The sequence below is a fragment of the Ambystoma mexicanum genome, chromosome 1p (assembly GCF_040938575.1).
Source record: "Ambystoma mexicanum isolate Mex_15411 chromosome 1p, UKY_AmexF1_1, whole genome shotgun sequence".
Taxonomy (NCBI): domain Eukaryota; kingdom Metazoa; phylum Chordata; class Amphibia; order Caudata; family Ambystomatidae; genus Ambystoma; species Ambystoma mexicanum.
In genome coordinates, this window is record NC_090921.1 from 823,884,605 (window position 1) to 823,905,137 (window position 20,533).

The 20,533-nt window shown below is 47.6% G+C and overlaps 1 protein-coding gene across 4 annotated transcripts in view; it reads right to left on the minus strand.

The window, feature by feature from the left end:
• Nucleotides 1–20,533, minus strand: part of POLR3GL (RNA polymerase III subunit GL) — a 304,240-nt gene that overhangs the window by 103,067 nt on the left and 180,640 nt on the right. For all 4 annotated transcript variants that reach the window (XM_069652578.1, XM_069652595.1, XM_069652587.1 and 1 more), the window contains one exon: nucleotides 14,000–14,073. In XM_069652578.1, coding sequence (XP_069508679.1) covers nucleotides 14,000–14,073 — 74 coding nt within the window. The remainder of the gene's footprint in view (nucleotides 1–13,999; nucleotides 14,074–20,533) is intronic.

Consider the following 20,533-nt stretch of genomic DNA (forward strand, 5'->3'; position numbering starts at 1 on the left):
AGGACCGCCTTGCCAAAGGTCAGATCCTGCCCCCGGATGGAATCGAGGGAATAGTGACGTACAAAAGTATGTACCGAAGCCCAGGTGGCTGCATCACCGATGTTACGAATAGGAACCCCCCTCTGCAGGGCAGTAGAGGCAGTCATACCACTGGTAGAATGGGCACGTAAGCCGACCGGTGGGTCCTTACCCGCCAAGCGGTAACACTCAGAGATAGCCAAAATAATCCAGCGAGACAAAGTCTGTTTCGTCACAGCCTGTCCCAAACGCTTTCCAGCATAACCAATAAAGAGCTGATCATCCACTCTGAACCGGGACATGCGTGAAAAGTAAAAGTTTAACGATCTCCTAGGATCAAGCCTATGGAGCCTCTCCTCTTCCTTACCAGGATGTGGAGGAGGATAAAATGCCAGAAGAACAACCTTCTGGCCTAAATGAAATTCCGACACCACCTTCGGAAGAAAAGAATGACGAACTCTAAGGACAACCCTGTCCTTATGAAACACAGTGAAGGGTGGCTTAACTGAAAGTGCCTGTAACTCACTCACTCTGCGAGCGGAAGTGACCGCAACTAAAAATACAGTTTTCAGAGTTAACAGTCTCAAAGGGCATGAATGCAAAGGCTCATACGGAGCACCCATCAGAAACTTGAGAACAAGGTTTAAATCCCAACCGGGGACCTGGAAAGGTGACAGAGGGAACACATTAGTGAGCCCTTTCAGAAACTGAGAAATTAAAGGAATTTTAAAATAGGAACACTCTTCAGACAAGCGCTTAAATATGGACAGCGCCGCCAGGTAACCTTTAATGGTACCCACTTGAAGGCCCATGTGGGCCAAAGAAAGCAAAAAAGACAGAACCATGGGAATTTCACACGTAAAAGGATCCACATTCTTAACCCTGCACCAGTCGCAGAACTTTCTCCAACGGCAATGGTACAGGGACTTTGTTGCGGGCCTTCTAGCCGAAAGCAACACCTCTATCACGTCTTCAGGGAGGTCCCAATCCTTATACCTCAACCTTTCAGAAACCAAGAGTGAAGGTTGAGGGATCTGACCTCTGGATGGAGAACCTGACCCCCCTCCTGTGAGAGCAGATCGTCTTGGTAGGGAAGACGATGTGGAGGGCAGATGGACAAGTCGAGAAGGTCCGGGTACCACGTCCTCCGGGCCCACGCCGGAGCAATGAGGATCATCCGGGAACCGAACCTCCTTAACCTCTGCAGTACTTGCGGGTTGACGGGGACTGGAGGAAACGCATACAGCAGTGGAAATGACCACTCCACCACAAACGCGTCTCCTAAGGCTCTGTTTGGAGGAAATTCCCACGAGCAGAACCTCTCGCACTTCCGGTTGACACTGGAGGCAAAGAGATCCACTTGAGAGGTCCCCCAGAGGGCGAAGATCTCCAGGAGAATCTCCTGAGCCAACTCCCACTCGTGAGAGATCGCGCTCTGCCTGCTCAGAGTGTCCGCCGCCTCGTTTTCGTCTCCTGCCAGATGAACTGCCGAGATCAAAACTTCCTGCTAGATTGCCCAGAACCAGAGCTGCATCGCCTCCCTGCACAGAGGAAGTGACCCTGCCCCCCCCTTTTTGTTCAGGTAGTGCATGGCCACCGTGTTGTCCGTCAGGATCAGGACATTCTTTCCTCGCACAGTCGGCAGAAAAGCCTTCAGGGCTAGCCTGACGGCCCCCAGCTCCACCAGATTGATATGGAGTCTGGACTCCGACGGAGACCACCGACCGCTGACTGTCAACTCGTTGGCATGAGCTCCCCATCCCGTGAGGGATGCGTCCGTCACGATCGTCACCTCCGGCCAGGGCAGCCAAAACGGAGCCCCCCTCATCAGATTGCCTTTGTCGGCCCACCACAGAAGGTCCTGGGCGACCGAAGACGGCACCTGAACAGCGTCCGACATCCAGCCGGAGGACTGAGACCACTGGAGCTTGAGTGCCCATTGCAAAGATCTCATCTGCAACCTGGCCTCTGGCACCAGAAGAATGCAGGATGGCATGAGGCCGAGCAGTCTCAAGAACTCGAACGCTGGGAAAGTCTGGGCAAGTTGAAACTTGTGCACCATCTGCTGAATGTGATGAGCCCTCACCTCACCTGGGGAGGAAAACACTGCCCCAGGGACGTGTCGAGCACTGCTCCGATGCACTGGAGCCTCTGAGTTGGTGTCAAATGGGATTTCTTTAAGTTGAGAGAGAAGCCCAGCTTGTGAAGGGAGTGGCAGGTGACTGACAGATGATCCATGACTTGCTCCGGAGAGCGCGCCCTGATCAACCAATCGTCCAGGTAGGGGTAGACGTGAATACCCCCTTTCCTGAGGTGCGCTGCCACCACTACCATAAGCTTGGTGAAGACCCTCGGGGCGGCGGTCAATCCGAACGGCAGAACCCGAAACTGAGAGTGCGAGTCGCCAACCGCGAACCTCAGGTACTTCTTGTGCTTTGGATGGATCGGCACATGAAAATAAGCGTCCTTGAGGTCGAGAGACACCAACCAGTCCTGAAGTTGAAGGGCCTGGAGGACTTGAGAGAGAGTAACCATCTTGAACTTGTCCTTCATGAGGAGTTTGTTCAAACCGCGCAAGTCCATGATGGGTCTCAATCCCCCGCCTTTCTTGGAAATAAAAAAATAAGGGGAATACCATCCCTTGTTCCTCTTCGCTACAGGCACAAGTTCTATGGCGCCTTTCTCCAGCAGGGATTGAATTTCCTGCGCAAGGAGCGGATCCGGACTCTTCAAAGTGAGATTCCCCGGTGGATTGTCTTCAGGCCTCTGCCGGAAAGGAAGACAGTAGCCGTGGGTTATGATCTCCAGAACCCACACATCTGAAGTAATGGCGCGCCACTCTGCAAGATGCTGCGCCAGCCTTCCCCCAACCGGCGAACCATGGGACATGGCCTCATGACTGAGCTGAAGCGGCTGCGGCGTTGCCTGAGGGCAAAGAGGCAACAGCCCGAGCGGTATTGGCACCTCGAGTACCTTTCCACCTCTGGCACTGCTTCAGTGGCCCCTTTGACTGGCAGCTCCTCTCGCTTTACCAAAGGATGAGTAATAACAAAAGGAACCTCCCCTCCATTGCTGTCCCCTAGGACGAAAAGGCGGAGGTTGTCGAACTGCAGCGCCCAACGACTTTGCTGCAGCTTTTGAGGTCTGCAACCTCTCAAGGCTCTCGTCAGCCTTGCTGCCAAAAAGATGTTCCCCGTCAAAGGGCATGTTGAGGAGCCGGGCCTGCACATCAGGAGCAAACCCTGACTTCCGCGACCACGCAAACCTGCGTATCACGGTGCTCGCCGCCATGGACCGGCTGACGCAATCTGCCATGTCCAAACCCGACTGAACGGCCTCACACATGGCATCCTTTGCCATCCTGAACCATGGCAAGGAAACCATCCCGGTCGTCCCCTTCGGGAATATGTTCAGCCGCCAAGGAAACACAGTTCCACAGAGTGTGCGTGAAACGTGACAAGGCACATATGGAGTTGGCTGCCTGAAGCGCCATACCCCCTGCAGAAAACACTTTCTTCGCCCAGCCGTCAAAATGCTTGTCGTCCCTATCAGGAGGGATGGTAGGGTACGATGCCTGCTTTGCCGGGGCCATAGCCGCCTGCACCACCAAACTCTCCGGAGGAGAGTGCTTGGACAAGTAGCAGGGGTCACTACTGGCTGGGCGGTATTTTCACGGCAAAGACTTGCCCACTGCCGGGAGACTCTCCGGAGCAGTCCAAGCCGCCGCCACCCTCCTCTGTAGAGCCATATGAAACGGCAGTACCGGGTCAGTTGGTGGACCAATGTCGAGGATATCCGTAAGGTCATCCTGAACAAACTCCCCCGGGGGAGCAGACCATCCTAAGTACTCGGTGACCCTGGACATAAGGCGCCGGTACGAAGAATCGGCATGAGTGCCAGGCTCAGGCCTACAATACTCCACCTCCGGAGAGGTGTCCAGCCCACTAGCATCATGCAGGGACTGCCTCAAGTCCTCAAACTGGCTATGGCCCGAGAGAATCTCGTCTGGCACCATGTCAGGCACCATGCCATCATCAGAGCCCTCATCCACCTCTGAAATGAACTCCAGATGGCGGTAAGAAGGCACAGAACTTGAACCAAAGCCATGCTTGACCTTGGCCAGAGCCTTTCTAGGTGGTTCCCCCGAGCCACGGGGTACCCCCGTCGACACAGCCTCGAAAGGCATCGAGGGCGTCAAGTGAATCACCATTGACGCCGAGCGCGGCGTTGACAGCATCGACGGCGCCGACACAGTCCTCCACGCCAGGGCCCCGAGCGTGTCCTTCGACGGCCGGGATGCCGATGGCGTCTACGACTTCTTCGAAGGCAAGCCCTCGAAAGAGTCTGTCGACGACCTCGGCGCCACCGGCGTCAACGTCTTCCGTGAAGACACCACAGGTTCACAAGGTCTCGAGCGCATGGGGGACCGGGACTTGGACCGGGCATGCCGAGAACGATTCCCCTTGTCCGAGCGGGACCTTTCCTGCGAATCGTGACGACCACCCGAGCCCGAAGGCGTGCAAGCGTTGTCTCTCAGCTGATCACGACCGACCCCACTCGGAGGCGCGGACTGACCAGTGCCCTGCAATTCGAGAATCGACAAGATTTTCTTCTCGAAGGAAGCCCATTCCTCCGGTGTCGCATGCTTGGTGGGGTAAGCGACCCGCCGACGGGCGGAGTCCTCGGGTGAGGGCAGGGAAGGCGACCGATGACGGCGCTTCCGGGAGTGCCTCGAAGAGGTAGAGGAGTGGCGAGACCGACTCCGGGACCGAGACCCACTGGACTTCCGATGACGACGCAGAGAGTAGCCCCTCGAGTCGTCCGTCGAAAGCCCCGCAGACCTCGACTTCCGGGGCTTGGACATCTTACCTACCGATAACTTCTTCTTGCGCTCCCGCAATGGTTTCGACGTGAGCGAATGGCAGTCGACACAGTCATCCGTGCCTCCCTGAGGCACCAGAGGCAGGCGTCGTGCTAGTCCGTAACCGACATCTTGGACCCACAGTCCCTGCACTTCTTAAAGACCGGACGCGGTGTGGAAGACGAGGTAGACATCTTCACGAAGAAATACCTCACAAACAGGTTCGAAGAACCGACAAACAACAGAAACTCCAAAGAGTCGAGGCGCGCCGAGATTCCCGAAGCGAACACGTTCGCAGAAAAAATGGAACTGAGGCTACGGGCGTCGTGCGTCCTACTTATAACATCCAGTGACGTCGGCCGTTGCAGGAGGTCCTCGAGGGTGGCGTATCGACGTCATCGACGCAGGACGCAGACGCCGAAGATTTTCCGAAGCAGCACAGCTGTGGTGATTACTGTCATAGATTTGGAATACGTCGGAGGACCCAATCCCCTAGAATTACTATTATCACTACCTGGTTGAAAGAAGTAAACTTGTATCTTTTAATGTGTATGGAATTCGTCGGAGGACCCAATCCCCTAGAATTACTATTATCACTACCTGGTTGAAAGAAGTAAACTTGTATCTTTTAATGTGTATGAAAACTAGGGGCAAATCAATTATAGCAAACACATTTCCGTTTTCCAATTAAAACTTATTTTTACTCGCTTGTAAGATACTCACATTGGGAATTGAACTTACATTTTTACTCACTAAAAAATCATTTTACTGCCAAATTAAAAAAAAATAGGGGTAAAATACTCCCACTTCCGGATCTTATCTGGAGCATTGCCTATATCTTACCCTGTTTTTCTTGTTATGAATGAAACCTTATGCCATACAGCAAAGGTAAAATTAATCGGGGTACAATATCTATATTCTGTGACAAAGTTACTTTTAAATGACAGGGGACTAGGGAACTTTGGGGAACGTGAAGCCACCCACTATGTCCTACGACCCAGGGATGAGGAATATGGGGGGATTCCCAGGAGCTCTCACACTCCTCCCTTGGGCATCCCATGAATGGTCCAGCCATTGCCAATAACATGAAAGGTGCCTCATATCAGCAAGATGGGAATAATCCTTGTTAAGGAAGTTTTTGTACCACAGTCTGTTGAGGGCACTACAACAACCAACCCTAATGTGTGGCCAACACACCTGAGCAGCAATTGATATTGATATTTTATTTCTATCACGCTCGTACACAAGTGTTTCAGAGCTTGACAGGACAAGGGAGGAGAACAGGGAGAACAAAACAGCGATCATTCTAGGCCCAGTGACATTGAGAACGTGCAAGTGCATGGGAGAGGGGGAGGGGGAAAACTGCATGGAAGGGGGGAAGTGGAAAGTGCGAAGCAGAGGAGAAACAGATAAATAACAGTAAATAAATAATAAAGTCAACAAACAGTGGTAGTGCAGCCAGAAATGTGCAAGTGCTACGTTTAAGGCAGCAGACAGGGTAGGTCTGATAAGTGCAGGAAGAAAAAGGGGGGGCTGTATGGGTACAGATACAGACCCCAGTGCAAGGGGTGTCCCGGAGGCAGTGCGGGAGGGTGGCAAGGTGAGCAGTTACCTGGGCCCGGAGGACAGTGGGTGGCCAGGTGCACGGTGCCAAGAGAGAACAGATCAGCAGGGGAGAGGGGGAGCGAAGGCAGAAGAAAAGAGGAAGGTCTTGAGGTGCTTCCGGAACCGGAGATGGTTCTCCTCAAGTTTTAGAGTGGCAGGGAGGCTGTTCCAGAGGGAGGCCCCAGCCGAAGACAGAGATCTATCCCCAGCTTGTTTCTTTGAAAAACGACTGACCCTGAGGGAGTTGGAGGTAGAGGAGCGAACAGCTCGAGAGGGGAGGTATTTGAGGAGGGACAGCTGAAGGTATTTTGGACCCAGGCCCCAGAAAGCTTTGTGGACAATGCAGAGGGTTTTGAATTTAATCCTTGCATCCACTGGGAGCAAATGGAGAGATTTCAGAGCTGGAGAGATACGATCCCGGGGCTTGAGGCCAAGGACAAGTCTTGCAGTCCTGTTCTGGATTAGTTGCAAAGGGCGCAGAGTAGAGGCAGGTAGATTTAGAAAGAGGCTGTTACAATAGTCCAACTTAGAGAGAACCAGAGCTTGGAATACCATGAGCTTCTGGGGGAAGGAGAGGAAAGGCGGAGTACCTCGGAGGAGGTGCAGTAGGACATTTGACTTTTTAGAGACCTGAGAGATGTGGGCAGAGAATGAAAGGGTGGAGTCAAAGATGACCGCGAGGTTCTTAGCCTCGCAGGTGGGGGTAGGAGGGCCAAGGGAGGCCGGCCAGAGAGTGAGGGGAAAGGATGGTGAAGGTGTGCCGATGAGGAGGATCTCTGTCTTGCTGGCATTCAAAGAGCATTGGCAGAACACCAATCTTGAATGGCAGTTAGGCAATCAGAGATGAGAGAGGGAGAGGTGGTGGCAGAAGGCAGCCTGAAAATGAGTTGAGTGTCGTCAGCGTAGCACTAGAAATTTGAGCAGAAAGTGGCAATGCAGTGGGCGAGAGTTGCCAGGTATTGGTTGAAAAGCCAGGGCGAGAGGTTAGACCCCAGGTGAACACCACAGGTAGAGAGGAAGATAGATGAAAAGAAGGACCCAAGTTGGACCTGGGAGGGTCAATCTGAGAGGAAAGAGGTCAGCCAGGCTAGAGCCTGATCAGTAATACCCAGGATTTCACAGAGACGGTTGAGCAGGATGGATGAGGACAGAGGGAATGTTAGAGTCAAGGTTGGTGAGCAGATCTTCACGGATGTTTAGGAGAGCAGTTTCTGTGCTTCTGGCAGTTCTGAAGCCAGACTGGTGGTCATGGAGACAGCCAACAGAATTGGAATGAAGGTTAAGCTGAGAGATGGCCAACATTTCCAGCAGTTTGCCCAGAAAAGGAGTAATGGAAATGGGGTGATAGTTAGCTGGACAAGAAGGAACAGCTGTGGGTTTCTTGAGAATAGGATGCACAAGGGAGTGCTTCAGAGGGGAGAGAAAGGATCCTGAGGCAAAGGAGTGGTTGCAAAAATCAGCAAGGGCCGGAGCGAGGGTGTCAATGTGGTCCTTGATGGTTTTATAAGAACAGGGATGTACCTGTTTTGACTAATCTTTCATAGATCGTACTAGTCTAGCGACCCAGTCAGGGGAGAAAAGAAGAAAGGGCGAGAAGGATGGTGGGGGGTGGCTAAAGGAGGGTCAGCAAGCACAGATGGAGAGGGGAGCGGAGGGGTGTGGGTGGAGAGGCTGGACAGGATGTCCTGGGTTTTTTAAGATAAAGTGAGAGGCAACGGCAGTGCAAAGAGCCTGGGAGGCAACAGGAGGGGTAGAGACTGCAGCAGGGTTGGCCAGCTCCTTGCAGATTTTAAAGAGTTTGGCTGAGTTGTTAGAAGCCACAGAGACACAAGCTTGAATGTGGACTCTCTTCGTGGTGAGGACAGAGAGTCAGTATTGCCTTTGTAGCAGGTGACAGGCCAGTTTGTCAGAGGATGAACAGGAAGTCCTCCATTTCCTCTCAGCCTCCCTACACTTACATTTAGTTGTAGCTAGGACTGAGTCATACCAGGAACTGCACTTGGCTTTGGACTTCAAACGGATCCTCATGATGGGCAAGAGCACCAAGAAACAGGGCTGTGTCAGGATTTGAGACAGCCAAAGGTGGAGGTGGGGGAGAGAAAGTGTCGGCAAAAGCCTCAACTGACACACGCTTCATGGGCCGGATGTCCGAGAAGGTAGGTGGCAGTGTTGTGGTAGGCTTGGCTTGGGGGGAAGAGAGGGAGAGATGAGAGGAGAGGAAGGAGTGATCGCTCTAGGAGAGAAGAGTGGTCAGAGGGATGGAGAGGGGGAGGTCAGAGGAGATCAAGACATCGAGTGTGTGCCCTGCAGAGTGAGTCGGGCCAGAGGGGAGGATGGACAGGGAGTCGCAGAGGTCACGGAAGAGTACAGAGGAGGAGCAAGGAGAGTCTAAATGTATATTGAGGTCACCGAGGAGGAGGAGTTGAGTGGTAGAGGAGGGAAGGCAAACCTCTCTTTGGGTATGTATTGTGAGCAGAGTGACAAGGCTTAACTCTCCGGTAGTGGTAGTAGGCTGACACAAAGGCACAATTAGTCCACACACCTATCTCTAAAAAATACACCACAGCGAGATACTGAAAAATATATACTTTAATAAAGTCACACATTTAAAATGATCACTTCAAATAAGAACTCAGGTAATAATACACAGTATTAAAAGATGCCAAGCATATTTTTTTTAAAAACTGTAATGACTAATAAAGGACTGTCCTAACCCCAATGTCTGTATGTGGGCTCAGATGTAAGCAACCAACATCAAAAATAGGGAGGTAGGGAGAACTAGGGAACCATAAAACACAGTAAGCAGGTGCACTCCTGTGCACTCCTGTGGGCCTGCACAATTATGTACAGTGTCCTAAAAACCCAACCCAACTCTAATATGAGTGAAAGATCCTAGACCTGGTGGTCAGCATCTAACACATATGGTACGATATCGGATAAAAAGGGAAGAACGTTTTTTCCAGCAGAACAAATATGTTTAAAATACCCAAACCTAAAACAGTAATCCATAACCATGTGTACCCTTTATGGCATAATATCAGCCTTAATGCATATGCACAGATGATGATAGATCAAAGCAGTAGAGGTAGGAAACAATTGTAAACCAAAGCCAAATGCTTACAAGAATTATTTTAACATGTTCATACAGTGCAGGGAAAATTAAAACAGAGTTTCTAAGTTTAGTGACAATGTTAAAAAATTCAGTCGCATTGCAGAAATTTAGAACATCAGTACAAAAAACAGAGGTAGGTTTTACAAATAAGCCTTGGTATGTAGCTCACTGGACTTTTACGGGGCCCAGGAAAAATGTTCCGGGACAGATAACTACCCCAAAGTTCATTCTGTACAGTTGCAAACCTGGTTCAAGTTTCACAGCAATAAATGGGAGGAGTTAAAGGGCCATCCACTTTAGTGGTGGTAAGTCTGTTTGACCCCACAGGTGCAGATTCTGCGATGAGCAGCCACAGGGAAAGTCAGATGAAAACCCAAGCAAAGGTTCCAGGGGTCGGACGATAGATCCAGATTCCTGAGGAAGAAGTAGCAAAATCGGAGGACCCCCAATTCTAGGGGAATTGCACTCATACTCGCCTCTGAGGAATCTTTATCCCGACCAGAGGTAAACTGAGGACAGGTATCTCTAATAATCACCCACCCAGCACACAAAATGTTGGAAGTTCTAGTGAAAATGACTCCTGCGGCACAAATGAATCCACTGAGCATACTGCACTTTTCCACAGGTGGGTTTTTAGGATTTGGTTGCAAGGGACTTGTACAATGACCAAGAACGATCGCAGACACTGAGGAAAGGGACAAAGGCTCTTCCCAGGACCTCCATCATTAAGCTTGCATCAGATATTTGAGGGTGGAGGACCCAGGAAGACGTAGCAACCTCCAAAACTGGCTTGCAGCAGCTTGATGAACAACAGAAGGTGGCAGCACAGAAGCAAATGATCAAAGTAGAGGGAAAACAGATGGAGTCATCCATGGACGTCTATGCCTAAAGGACTGGTGGGGTGTTGAAGTCTTAAGGCCCCTATGGACATCAGCAGTGACCCACAGCCAAGCGGGTGACCCTGAAGGAAGCAACAGGATGTGGTGGTAAATAGCCCAGAAAACAGTTTCAGGTGGGCTCAACCCAGTAGATATGGGGAGTCAATGGGAGTCTTCAGGTAGCCTGGTCTGGACTTTCAGAGGAAAAAAAACACAAACCGTAACATGCCCAAGCCACTACACGTAGCAAGATTTACCACGTGAGGGCTTCAACAATAAAAAAATAAAAATGGTGGTGTGCATAGGAAAATCCCTTCAGAAGGTCATCAGACCTGCCACCTCTAAGTTGCAGGAACAAAACACCAAGAGGGAGAAGCAGAGGCAGAAGAAAGCTTAAATAACCTTGCCCAAAGGTCAGCCAACTAATCACAAAAAGGAAATGGAGACAAAGGGTCAGATGACCGACACTGTCACTTAGCCTTAGACACCCGCACACAAAGTGTGAGGGATAGTCCAGGGTCCTATCCTGTCCCAAACCAGTTATGACCAATATTGTGGTTTCAGAGGCAGCCCACCTGGTCAGAATGGCCATTGTAAGCCTACCTCATGGTCACCCTAAACAAATGAAGCCCTGAAACACAAAATAGGATACAGCAGGATTGCACACAAAAATTGGTGCCCCAATGGATACCAATGCTTTAAAATGGCTTGCACTCTTGGTGAAGCCAAAGATAAAGTATAGCTGCCACTAACCTACTCCCTAAAATATGTGTGGAGGGCTAGAATAACCATAGCAAAAATGGGGAGCCAAAGAGGAACCCTAGGGACAAAGTAAGGTATACTGGTACATGATAGAGTGACTTCAGGAGAAGTCCAGCGGACACTTAAAAGAAGTCAATGATCCAAAAACACTAAGGGGGGGGAAAAAGCAAAAAGTGGCCCTTGAATCCTCAAAATAGGAATTCTAACTTAACATGCCTCCTTACTAGTCAAGAGGAATGCCACGTTTTTTATTCAGGTGTCAGAAATCGTACCAGGGGAACTAATGCAAGGAAATGAGCTCCATGTAAGATTTGCCTGGTATTCACTGAGCAAGGACAATCTTCTAGCAGTGTTGGTCTATGACCGTGGATCAATACATGTAGCGGGAGTCAACGCTTGCCACATCTCTGGTGCATGAGCCCCAGCAATGATCGCTGGTTGGAGCCAGACTAAAACAATACAGCATCATAGAAAAACAACCTGAAGGAAAACACACATTCCCTGTATGAAGGCTGTTCATGCGTGAGATAACTCAGCTGCATCATTTCCAGCGCAGGTACTGGAGCACAAAGCTACCATGTCCCCACTTTCTCATTGCAACATAGCGGACAGGTCTTTTATACCTTGGACTGTGGCGGCCAGATCTAGGCCCGAACTTAATCATTGAAACTTGCACAAAACCAGATATTAACTGAGGCTAAGAGCCAGTGGCAGAAGCTGCCTCCATTTGAGAGTGGTAAAACGGTGTTCAAAAGTCTTAGATGTGTTACTGAGAGAGGAGCAGAGAAACAGAACCTGAAGTGGCCAAGGACGCAAGCCACACAGTGAGAAAGATACAGATAAGGAGGAGTTATCTAAGCAAGAGAGCCACACTGATGAACAGACCAGGCTTAGAGGAAAGGCTAGAGTAGTGATCCTGTTGGGAGCATTATTCCTGTTACCTGGAAGAGCCAGGCAGTAAGAGTAGAAGCTGGAGGGTTAGCCTGCACCTGCTGGGGGCTTGGAGCTCCAATACCGTTGATAGCAGCAAAGGTAAACGTGCCAACTAAAGAAATGTGCATCTTTAGGAGAAACCCTTGGCTGGGGGGAGGTGTATTTGTATTTATTAAGTTTATATAGCGCTTTACTCCAAAGCGCTGCCCATTTTAACAACAGTATACATATAACAATAACAAGTTAACAGTAACAGTAGAGGCAAATTACAATTTTGAATCAGACCAACAAAACAGTATGTAGAGCAATTAGACAGAAGGGAAGAGGGAGAGTGGTGTAGTAGAACTGGGAGGGATAGGTAGGAGGAGGGGGTGGAAAACGGAAGGGATAAATGGGTGAGAATGGGGAAGTGGAGGGAGGTGATCTTGGGGAAAGAAGGGGAGGGTGGGGGAGGAGAGCGAGAAGGGGGGAGGCGTTTCAAGGAGGGGAATGGAGAAGGAGAGATTTAAGGAATGTGCGGAATGAGGAAAAGGTTCTATTTACTGTACCCTGGCAAATAGCCAGGTTGGGGGGCTGGGAATCCTACACACAGAATCCCTAGGGGAAGAGGTGAAGGTACAGGTCTTGCTTTTGAAAAGACGTGAGTGACGCTTAGGGCAAGAGAGTTAATCATACAGGGCTTGCCTTGGTAGAAATGCAAAGGCTACAGTCTCATAAAGGAAAACTCTACCTAAGGATCACCTGTCAAAGGAAAGAAAAAGGAATGTGCTGGGGCACTTTAAAAGACCCTGGGACTGTGAGTGATTTAAAGGACATTCTCTTGGGTGCAGATGCACCAGTAGCTACTGTTTGGCATAGGGTCTGGGCAGTGGACTCGGGGCACAAGGTTCTTTTAGAATATCACCTCACTGGATCTAAGCCTCCCATCCAGGCATATTGGCCTTGGAGAAGCCTCTAATTTGTTGTTTAGCTCTTGCCCTAGGTCCTGTAGATGTTTGTCTGACCCTGCCCGGATCCTAGAATTCAAGAAAATATGAGGTTTTATGGAAAACTGCCAGGAATAACCAATACACCCAGTCCAGGTAAAAGAAGATAGGAGGGGGAGAGCGTGAGATGTAAGAGAAAAGAGAAATGAGTGGGAAGAGGAAAAAAGAGGGGGAAGAAGAGACAAGTGAGGGGGAGAGCAGGTAGAGAGGGGGTGAGAGAAAGACAATGAGAGATAGAGAGAGATAGAGAGAGAGAGAAAGAGAGGGAGATAAGGAGAGAGAGAGAGAGAAAGAGAGAGAGAGAGAGAGAGAGAGAGAGAGAGAGAGAGAGAGAGAGAGAGAGAGACGTCACCCCACATCCTTGAGATTAAGGCAGAGGCACTGAGCTGTACAGGGTAGAACCCTTGAGTTTATGGAAACGTCTTTGGTGAAAAGAGATATCCAACCATGCCAGTTCATGTTATACCCTTCTTTTGCTGCCCATCTAGTCTTACCCGTGTTGATCTCAGAATAGCACGGGTTATACCTCATTTATCATTTATTTGTGTAGGATTATTCTGTGAATCCTTTCACATGACAATTCTTAGCCCCCTTATTGGGTGATTGGCTTCTCAGACCAAGGTTATTGGTCTGATGCATTTTCCCTTGCACATCCCCCAAAGTGGTTAACGCACGGCTAAGAGAACTTTGATAAACATATATTTTGCTACAGGACAGATTTCTTATCACCTTTCTATACCTTGTTCAAAACCTTCTTTTCAAGTATTCATCTGTTCCAAGCTCCTTTTTTCTGAACTGTGCTGATGACACCCCCATGATGAGTGTGATGTTGAATAAGACTTACCTCCAATTTCTTAATGATCTCTTCTTTGTCTAAAGGAAGTCTTTGCTTGTGTTTGGGAAGGATGACAGAGGCTCCTGAAAAATTAACACCGCAGTCGTCATGAAGAAGTTTTTTTTCTAAAGCAACAGACTAGAACATACTGTTCCGTTTATAGAACACCGGATTTGATATTGACGATTTCTGAGATATGGTCATACTTTTATTATAATAATCATATTGTCCATAAAGTACAGAATCAGTTGCTATGTTACCAACTCCATTTCAGTTTTCATGATTACAATTGAAAAGACTGTGATAAAATATATCAGCAGCAGACTCTCAACCACATATGCATAGGCACTGATCTGAAAAGTGGGGGAGGGGGTGGTATTAATCGTCCAGGGCACAATTCCTTTGATCCTATTATGCAAATACTAATTTTTGTATAATAAACACGGAGGAAGTTAATTTGAACATAATACAAGGTTTGCATATAGGGCGTCAGGCCATATTTTCCTCACAACCAAGCACTATAATAATACTACTAATTATTACTCAATGAATGCACTCAGTGTGTTGACCTCAAAAGGATAAAAGGCTATGTCCATCCTGACGGGATTTGAACTTGCAAAATGCAGGCTTGCCCGATGTCACAGACGACTGCCTAACTACCCAGACTTAGCATTCAGACAAAGAGCTGCCATTAACATTTGCCTTGCCATTTTGCATTGAAAATCTTGCATTTTTGCAAAGGAAGTAATATTAGACATTTAAGTTTGACAGCACGCACAACACCCTCAAGTCCGCAATGGCAACAATATTCCGGAAGTCACAAATAATGTAAGGAATGCCAGCCTCTGTATTTTGTTCTCTCCCAGAAATTGTAGTTCCATTTCTTTGAACATTACTATTTCTCTGTATCTGCGATAAAGCCGCCCCTTTCTGAGGAACTGTCAAGAGACAGGATTTTAATGGCCTGCTTACAATGCCTCAAAGGATTGAACTAACATTTTGGAATGCCCTGAATTTATGGTGCATGATTATGAGAGATGCGTAGGCATAGAGAAAATGGTTACATTTTCAAACATAACTGTGCCATAGAAAAGGGTAGCGGTGTGGAACAGTTTCAGTCCTGTGTGTCTGCCTGATTGTACATTTTTTATTACCCTTTCAGAGGGGAAAGGATTGCCGAGAAATCACTAATTTCTTTGCAGACCTGCTCTTATGCTCACTTTGATAAGCCTATACAACGCTTCTATTCGTCGAAAAACAGAAGGTGCCATTTTAAAGAACAATTCTGATTAGAATGACGGTGATAACAAGCATCAAATGGTGGTCTCTTGTGTTGGTTACCTTTAAAACATCCTCCCTTATTTGCCTTTCCTCTCCTCAATGTTTGGAATCAAAATAATGCTACCATTCGTTTTTTGAAAACATCACTATAGAAATGCTCAGGAGCATTTTGGGGAATGTGTTAGTGCTTGGCTATAGAAACCTTAAACCAGACTTCAGTGAGGATGTACGCACAATCATGCCATCTTGCCTTTCAGTCGACGTGTCAGAGCCAATCTGGGCTTTTAGCCCAGTACACCAAACTTCCCCGGTCTAAGAGAACTCAGATGCACAGAATCTTGTTGGAAGCGATTTGAGAAGCGTCTGAGATTTATTGTTTTGTTGCAAACACCTGCCTAATCAAAGAATACTTACCTAATCACAAGAATCACAATAATGGTTCTTTTGTCCATTCAAATCATGTACAATTAATTAAATCAAGAACCTTGTAAATAATTAGCCGGTCATATAGCATAGCGAGTTGAGCGCTCGTTCTAACATCTGGGGCAGCCTGCTGAGTCAGAACAAGAAATATGAATATTGGTCCTGAAGAAGCTCTTATGAGTGAAACACGTGTAGGCCTTAAATTCACGTGAGCATAAAATCTGTCTGTTGTAAAATGTCTGTTTATAAAATCTATGTAGAAAGACAGTTTCCTTAAGAGATAACTCAGATAGCTAAGCGCATTAGATGCTGGCATATTGTCTCTCAATGTGATTAAATATAGCGGTTGGTGTGGAACATGGTATTCCAAGAGTATTCAAAGTGCCCATTCTGCTTCAGCAGAAGCAAGTGCTGCCCCAGGTTTATATGTAGCTGAATATAGTGCTCCCTTTGCCTTTTGGGATGCTTACATTATAGAAGTGATGGCAAGGTGGCTGCATTCCTTTGGGATTAGGAAATGAGTTATAGGACAATGACAACAGATATATTGCATGTAGGCACATCATTAGACGTTACCGGGAAAGTCGAAACCATTTTGACACATATTCTTCTGTCTGAGAGAGACGGCTCTGGTACTTTAATACATTGTACATTAAAATGTAACCACCCACAGTACTTGGTGGTCCACGACCACACAAACCTCAATGCCTCAAAAACCTGTAGTGATTATTAAGTCTTTGCATTAGTTTTCAAAAGAGCAAGAATCCATCTTATTCTTTCCCGACCAGACCTCACTGATGATTAGGGCCAATTCAGGATAATATGCTGCAAGATAAATGATGTGCCCTGGAAATAAAGAAATGATGTGTGCGGATTCTACGTCTAAGTGCTCAGATAGGAACTGGGCCATCATTGCTGCAGGGAATCCTTTTCAGATGACAGACATGCTTTGGACATATTAGGCTGCACTGGCTCGCAGGTGGATGTCCATCCAACCTTGAAAACATGGTGTGATGTACGTAAGCACATCATAGAAAATACTCCATCGTTACTGCACTTCAATGATTAAACATTGATCCTCACAGTGGAGAGAAAGAGGGGATGAAACAAGAGAGTAGTTTGTGCTTTCAGCCAATTTGTCCCGGCACCAAAAATGCCCAGCTTTTAATACAAGTTTGGAAGGAATGGACACAATGCCAATTGGGAAGCACAACGGAGCTCTGGGAAGTCTGCAGGTTGCCTTTCCCACCATTTACATTGTGAGTGTTGTATTCAGATCCTAAAGTGCAGTACGTTTTACCAGTCATTCAAATTGAAGGGGTTTAGGGGTGCAGCATTTGTGGATGGATGCGAGAGGTGTGTCCAATGTAATGGTAGAAGGGAGGAGTTTCTCATCTTTGTTTTAAGCGACAAAACAGCATCACAGTGATCTCAGTAGTGAACGTTTAACCCACCAAGCTTTATGAATACATGTAAACAGGGTTTAATGCTTGGGATGTCTGGACCCACCAAAAAAAGTGAGCTATTTTAGCGTGCAACCTTCTGCCCATGGGGTCCAACTTTTAATTTTCACTACACATCGGGGCAGACATTTCCACAAAGAGCAAAGTGGGGGAGACATGCCAATCCTCATGTCGAAAGACATTTCATAGCACATTTGCTAAAATGAATTGGGGGGGGGGATGGATTTACAGGAAGGGCTAACATATAACATTTTAGCAACCGTCCCCTTACCTGCTGAACTATCTTTACTTTAGAAACCCCAGCTACTCCCACATACGCCAAACAGCTTTGGCCTATACCCCAGGCCCCTCTAATCAAGGACCAGGTGGTCCGTTGATGAGGTAGCCTCCCACTTTGAAGTGAGCAGCACTTGCTAATCTGGCAAGAAGATGCAGGCTAACACCTCACCAAGCCCGAGTCCAGCAGGAGATGACTGAACTCAGAAGCCCTGACACGTCCGGGGATTTAAATGAGCAGGACGCTCTAGTCAGATCATTTTTTTTTTGGACACCCCATGAAAATACTTGCTGAATCTCGTGGTGGCAAAATGACACTGCGGCCCGCTGCTCAATGAGAACGGGGACAACTGCCTCGTCTGCCCCCATGTACTCGGCGCCTATGCTTCTGCCATCCACACAACACTAGACTGCACCATTTTGTTCATAATGCTTGCTATGGAGAGGTAGTTTTAGTTCCTCAGTTTCAAAGACTTTTGGCAAGCGGGAAAAAGCAGAGTGTTTTCTATAGTTTTATCAGCTCTTTGTTGATGACCCCATTGATGAGGAGACAGCAGCTCGCAGAATTTTAACATACCTAATTGCTATTGATGAGGAGCACAGAGCTTACCCTGAAATGCAATTGCTTCCTTGTTGATGTCAAGGTGGTTCATTGCCCAGTGGGTTAAGAATGCTGTCAAGTACATCAGTTCGTGGTCAATAAAACGATTTAACCGCAGGTTTGTGGAATATGCTAGGCAATTGGTCGTTTTAAACAAGGGTTCACACCCTCTAACCCTCTTGCAACTGCCTCCAGCTGATGGTAACACAGAGTGAGACTCCCTATTGAGCAAAGTACCCTTAAAGTTCTAAGAACATTGTTGTACTCCTGTCTCCATCTTACTACCTTGTCATCAGATCATCGTCATTGGCAAAGCAAAAGAAACAGAGATTCAGAAAGAAAGAGCTAGTTGGTGGGAGAAGATGGAGTCTGGAGTAAACCAGAATATCCTCAGTTTAGCAGGAAAAGCAGGGATTGAACCATCCCATTTGTTATGCTGTTGATTTGTACCACGCACTGCTACCACCCAGGGGCAGTCTCAGGCACTTGTGTGACTCTGCAAAAAAAAGGGGAGTGGGGGGTTAGTAGGGGATAGGATGAGAGGATAGATTCAGAAACAGGAGGAGCTGGCATCTGTGAGTGTTGTTTTGCATGTGATAGTTTGTGAGAGGCCTCATGCATTGTAACCGTATGGGTGAGAATCCGTAGCTCAGGTGTGTGGTAGCGTTTTATGTTGGAGTTAATGTGTTGTGTGGTTATGCAGGTTGATCATGTGCCCTGGTTAGATAGTGTCCATAAAGGATCCAGAGTCACAGGTGGTTGTAGCTATGAGGTAATCCGGCATCTTGCTGTGTAGTTGCATTGTTGGCAGTATAGGTCTTTGTGGGTGGTTCACTCTGATTCTTTGTTTGTTTATGTGAAGTGTGGCTAGTCCAAGATCTGGTATAGTGGCGTCAGTTATGTGGCAGGAGCGGAAAGGGTTAGAAAAGTTGGCCAGTTTGTTGGGGTCTCTGGCACGGTCCTTTGGATGCCATTTGACGGTATACAGCCAGGTTCTTGTTTGTGGTTCTTTTTTTTGGGTCCACCTAATCTCATATCTAGTTGTTTGACTGTGGTGTTGTTGTTGCTGGTGTCCCTTCTGGCTTGTAATTGTCTGCTGAATAGCCAGGTTTTGTGCCATTTCCTGAAGGTGATGTGGTCTTCTGTGGTTCTAATTACTTTGAGTGTGTTGTTCCAGATGTTAGCGATTAGACATGAGAATGCTGTTCCGCCAAATGTTCTTTTTTCGTAACAGGTTGCCTCTATTTGTAAGTTGTTGCTAGTTCCCTACCTGGGCGATACTGACTAATCTTGTCTTGGAGAGAATTCTGCTCCTTGTCTGTGTAAGGCTTTTTGGACGATGCAGAGTGCTTTAAATTTGATGCGCTTTTTTACTGTTAACCAGCTTTGCAACGCTGGGATGATGTGGTCTCTTCTGTTCAGTCTTAATGGGATCCTGGCTGCTGTATTTTGCACCTGTTGGAGTTTTTTGGTAAGTCTTTCTGGCATTCCTAGGTAGAGGCTGTTTGCTTAGTCTTTTCTTGTGAGTATCAGGGATATGATTGTGAGGGTTCTGAGGGGGAAGGACAGATAGGAGAGTAATCCCCTGAGCAGTCGTAGGACGAAGCATTTTTTGGTGAATGCGTTGACTTGCGGTTCCAGTGATAGTCTGTTGTCCATGATTATCCCTAGGTTATTTATTATATCAGTAGTCTCTGGTTGCGTGTCCATGCCGATCGGCCAGTCCAGATGTGGGTTCCCTCCGTCAGATCCTGTGGGTGAGAACATTATTTCCGTTTATGCTGAGTTCAGATTGAGGTTGTTTGTTGTCATCCAGTTGTAGATGTCTGTGAGGCAGTTGTTGAGGTTGTTCTTTTGTTCCTGTGTTCTGTTTGTTTTCACAATCAGTTGTGTGCTATCTCCGTTGTTGTAGGCGGTATGTCCGTGGGATCGAATGATTTTCATCAGTGGGCACAAGTAGATGTTGAAAAATTGAGGGGAGAGGCTGGATTTATTTTTGGTGTTTGTGGTGAACGGTGGTAGCTAGGTTTTTTCAGTTTGGTTTGTTAGGAATGAGGTAAGCTACATTAGTGCAGATTCCTGTATGCCACATTCCATCAATGATTTTATCAGTATTGCGAGGCTGATTGTGTCAAAAGCTGCTCATATTCCAACAGTATGAGGGCCGATTGGGCCCCGTTGTCTGTGTTTATTTTCAGGTCGACCCATATCGATAGAAGTGCTGATTCTGTGGTCTGAAGCCAACCTTTGATCAGTCTAGTATTCCTTTTCCTTTTGACGTGTTTAAGAAGGATTTTATACATGTGGTTCTGCAGGATCTTTGATGGGGAGTGCAGGTTGGATATCGGTGTGTAGTTGCATGGGTCTTCTGCGCTTTATGATTCCTTTTTTATCAATGGATTGATATATGCTACTTTGATGGAGGACGGTACTATTCCTCTTTTGAGTGATAGATTCATTATGTTCCGTAAGTGTATCGCTGGGGTTCTGTGGTTGAGT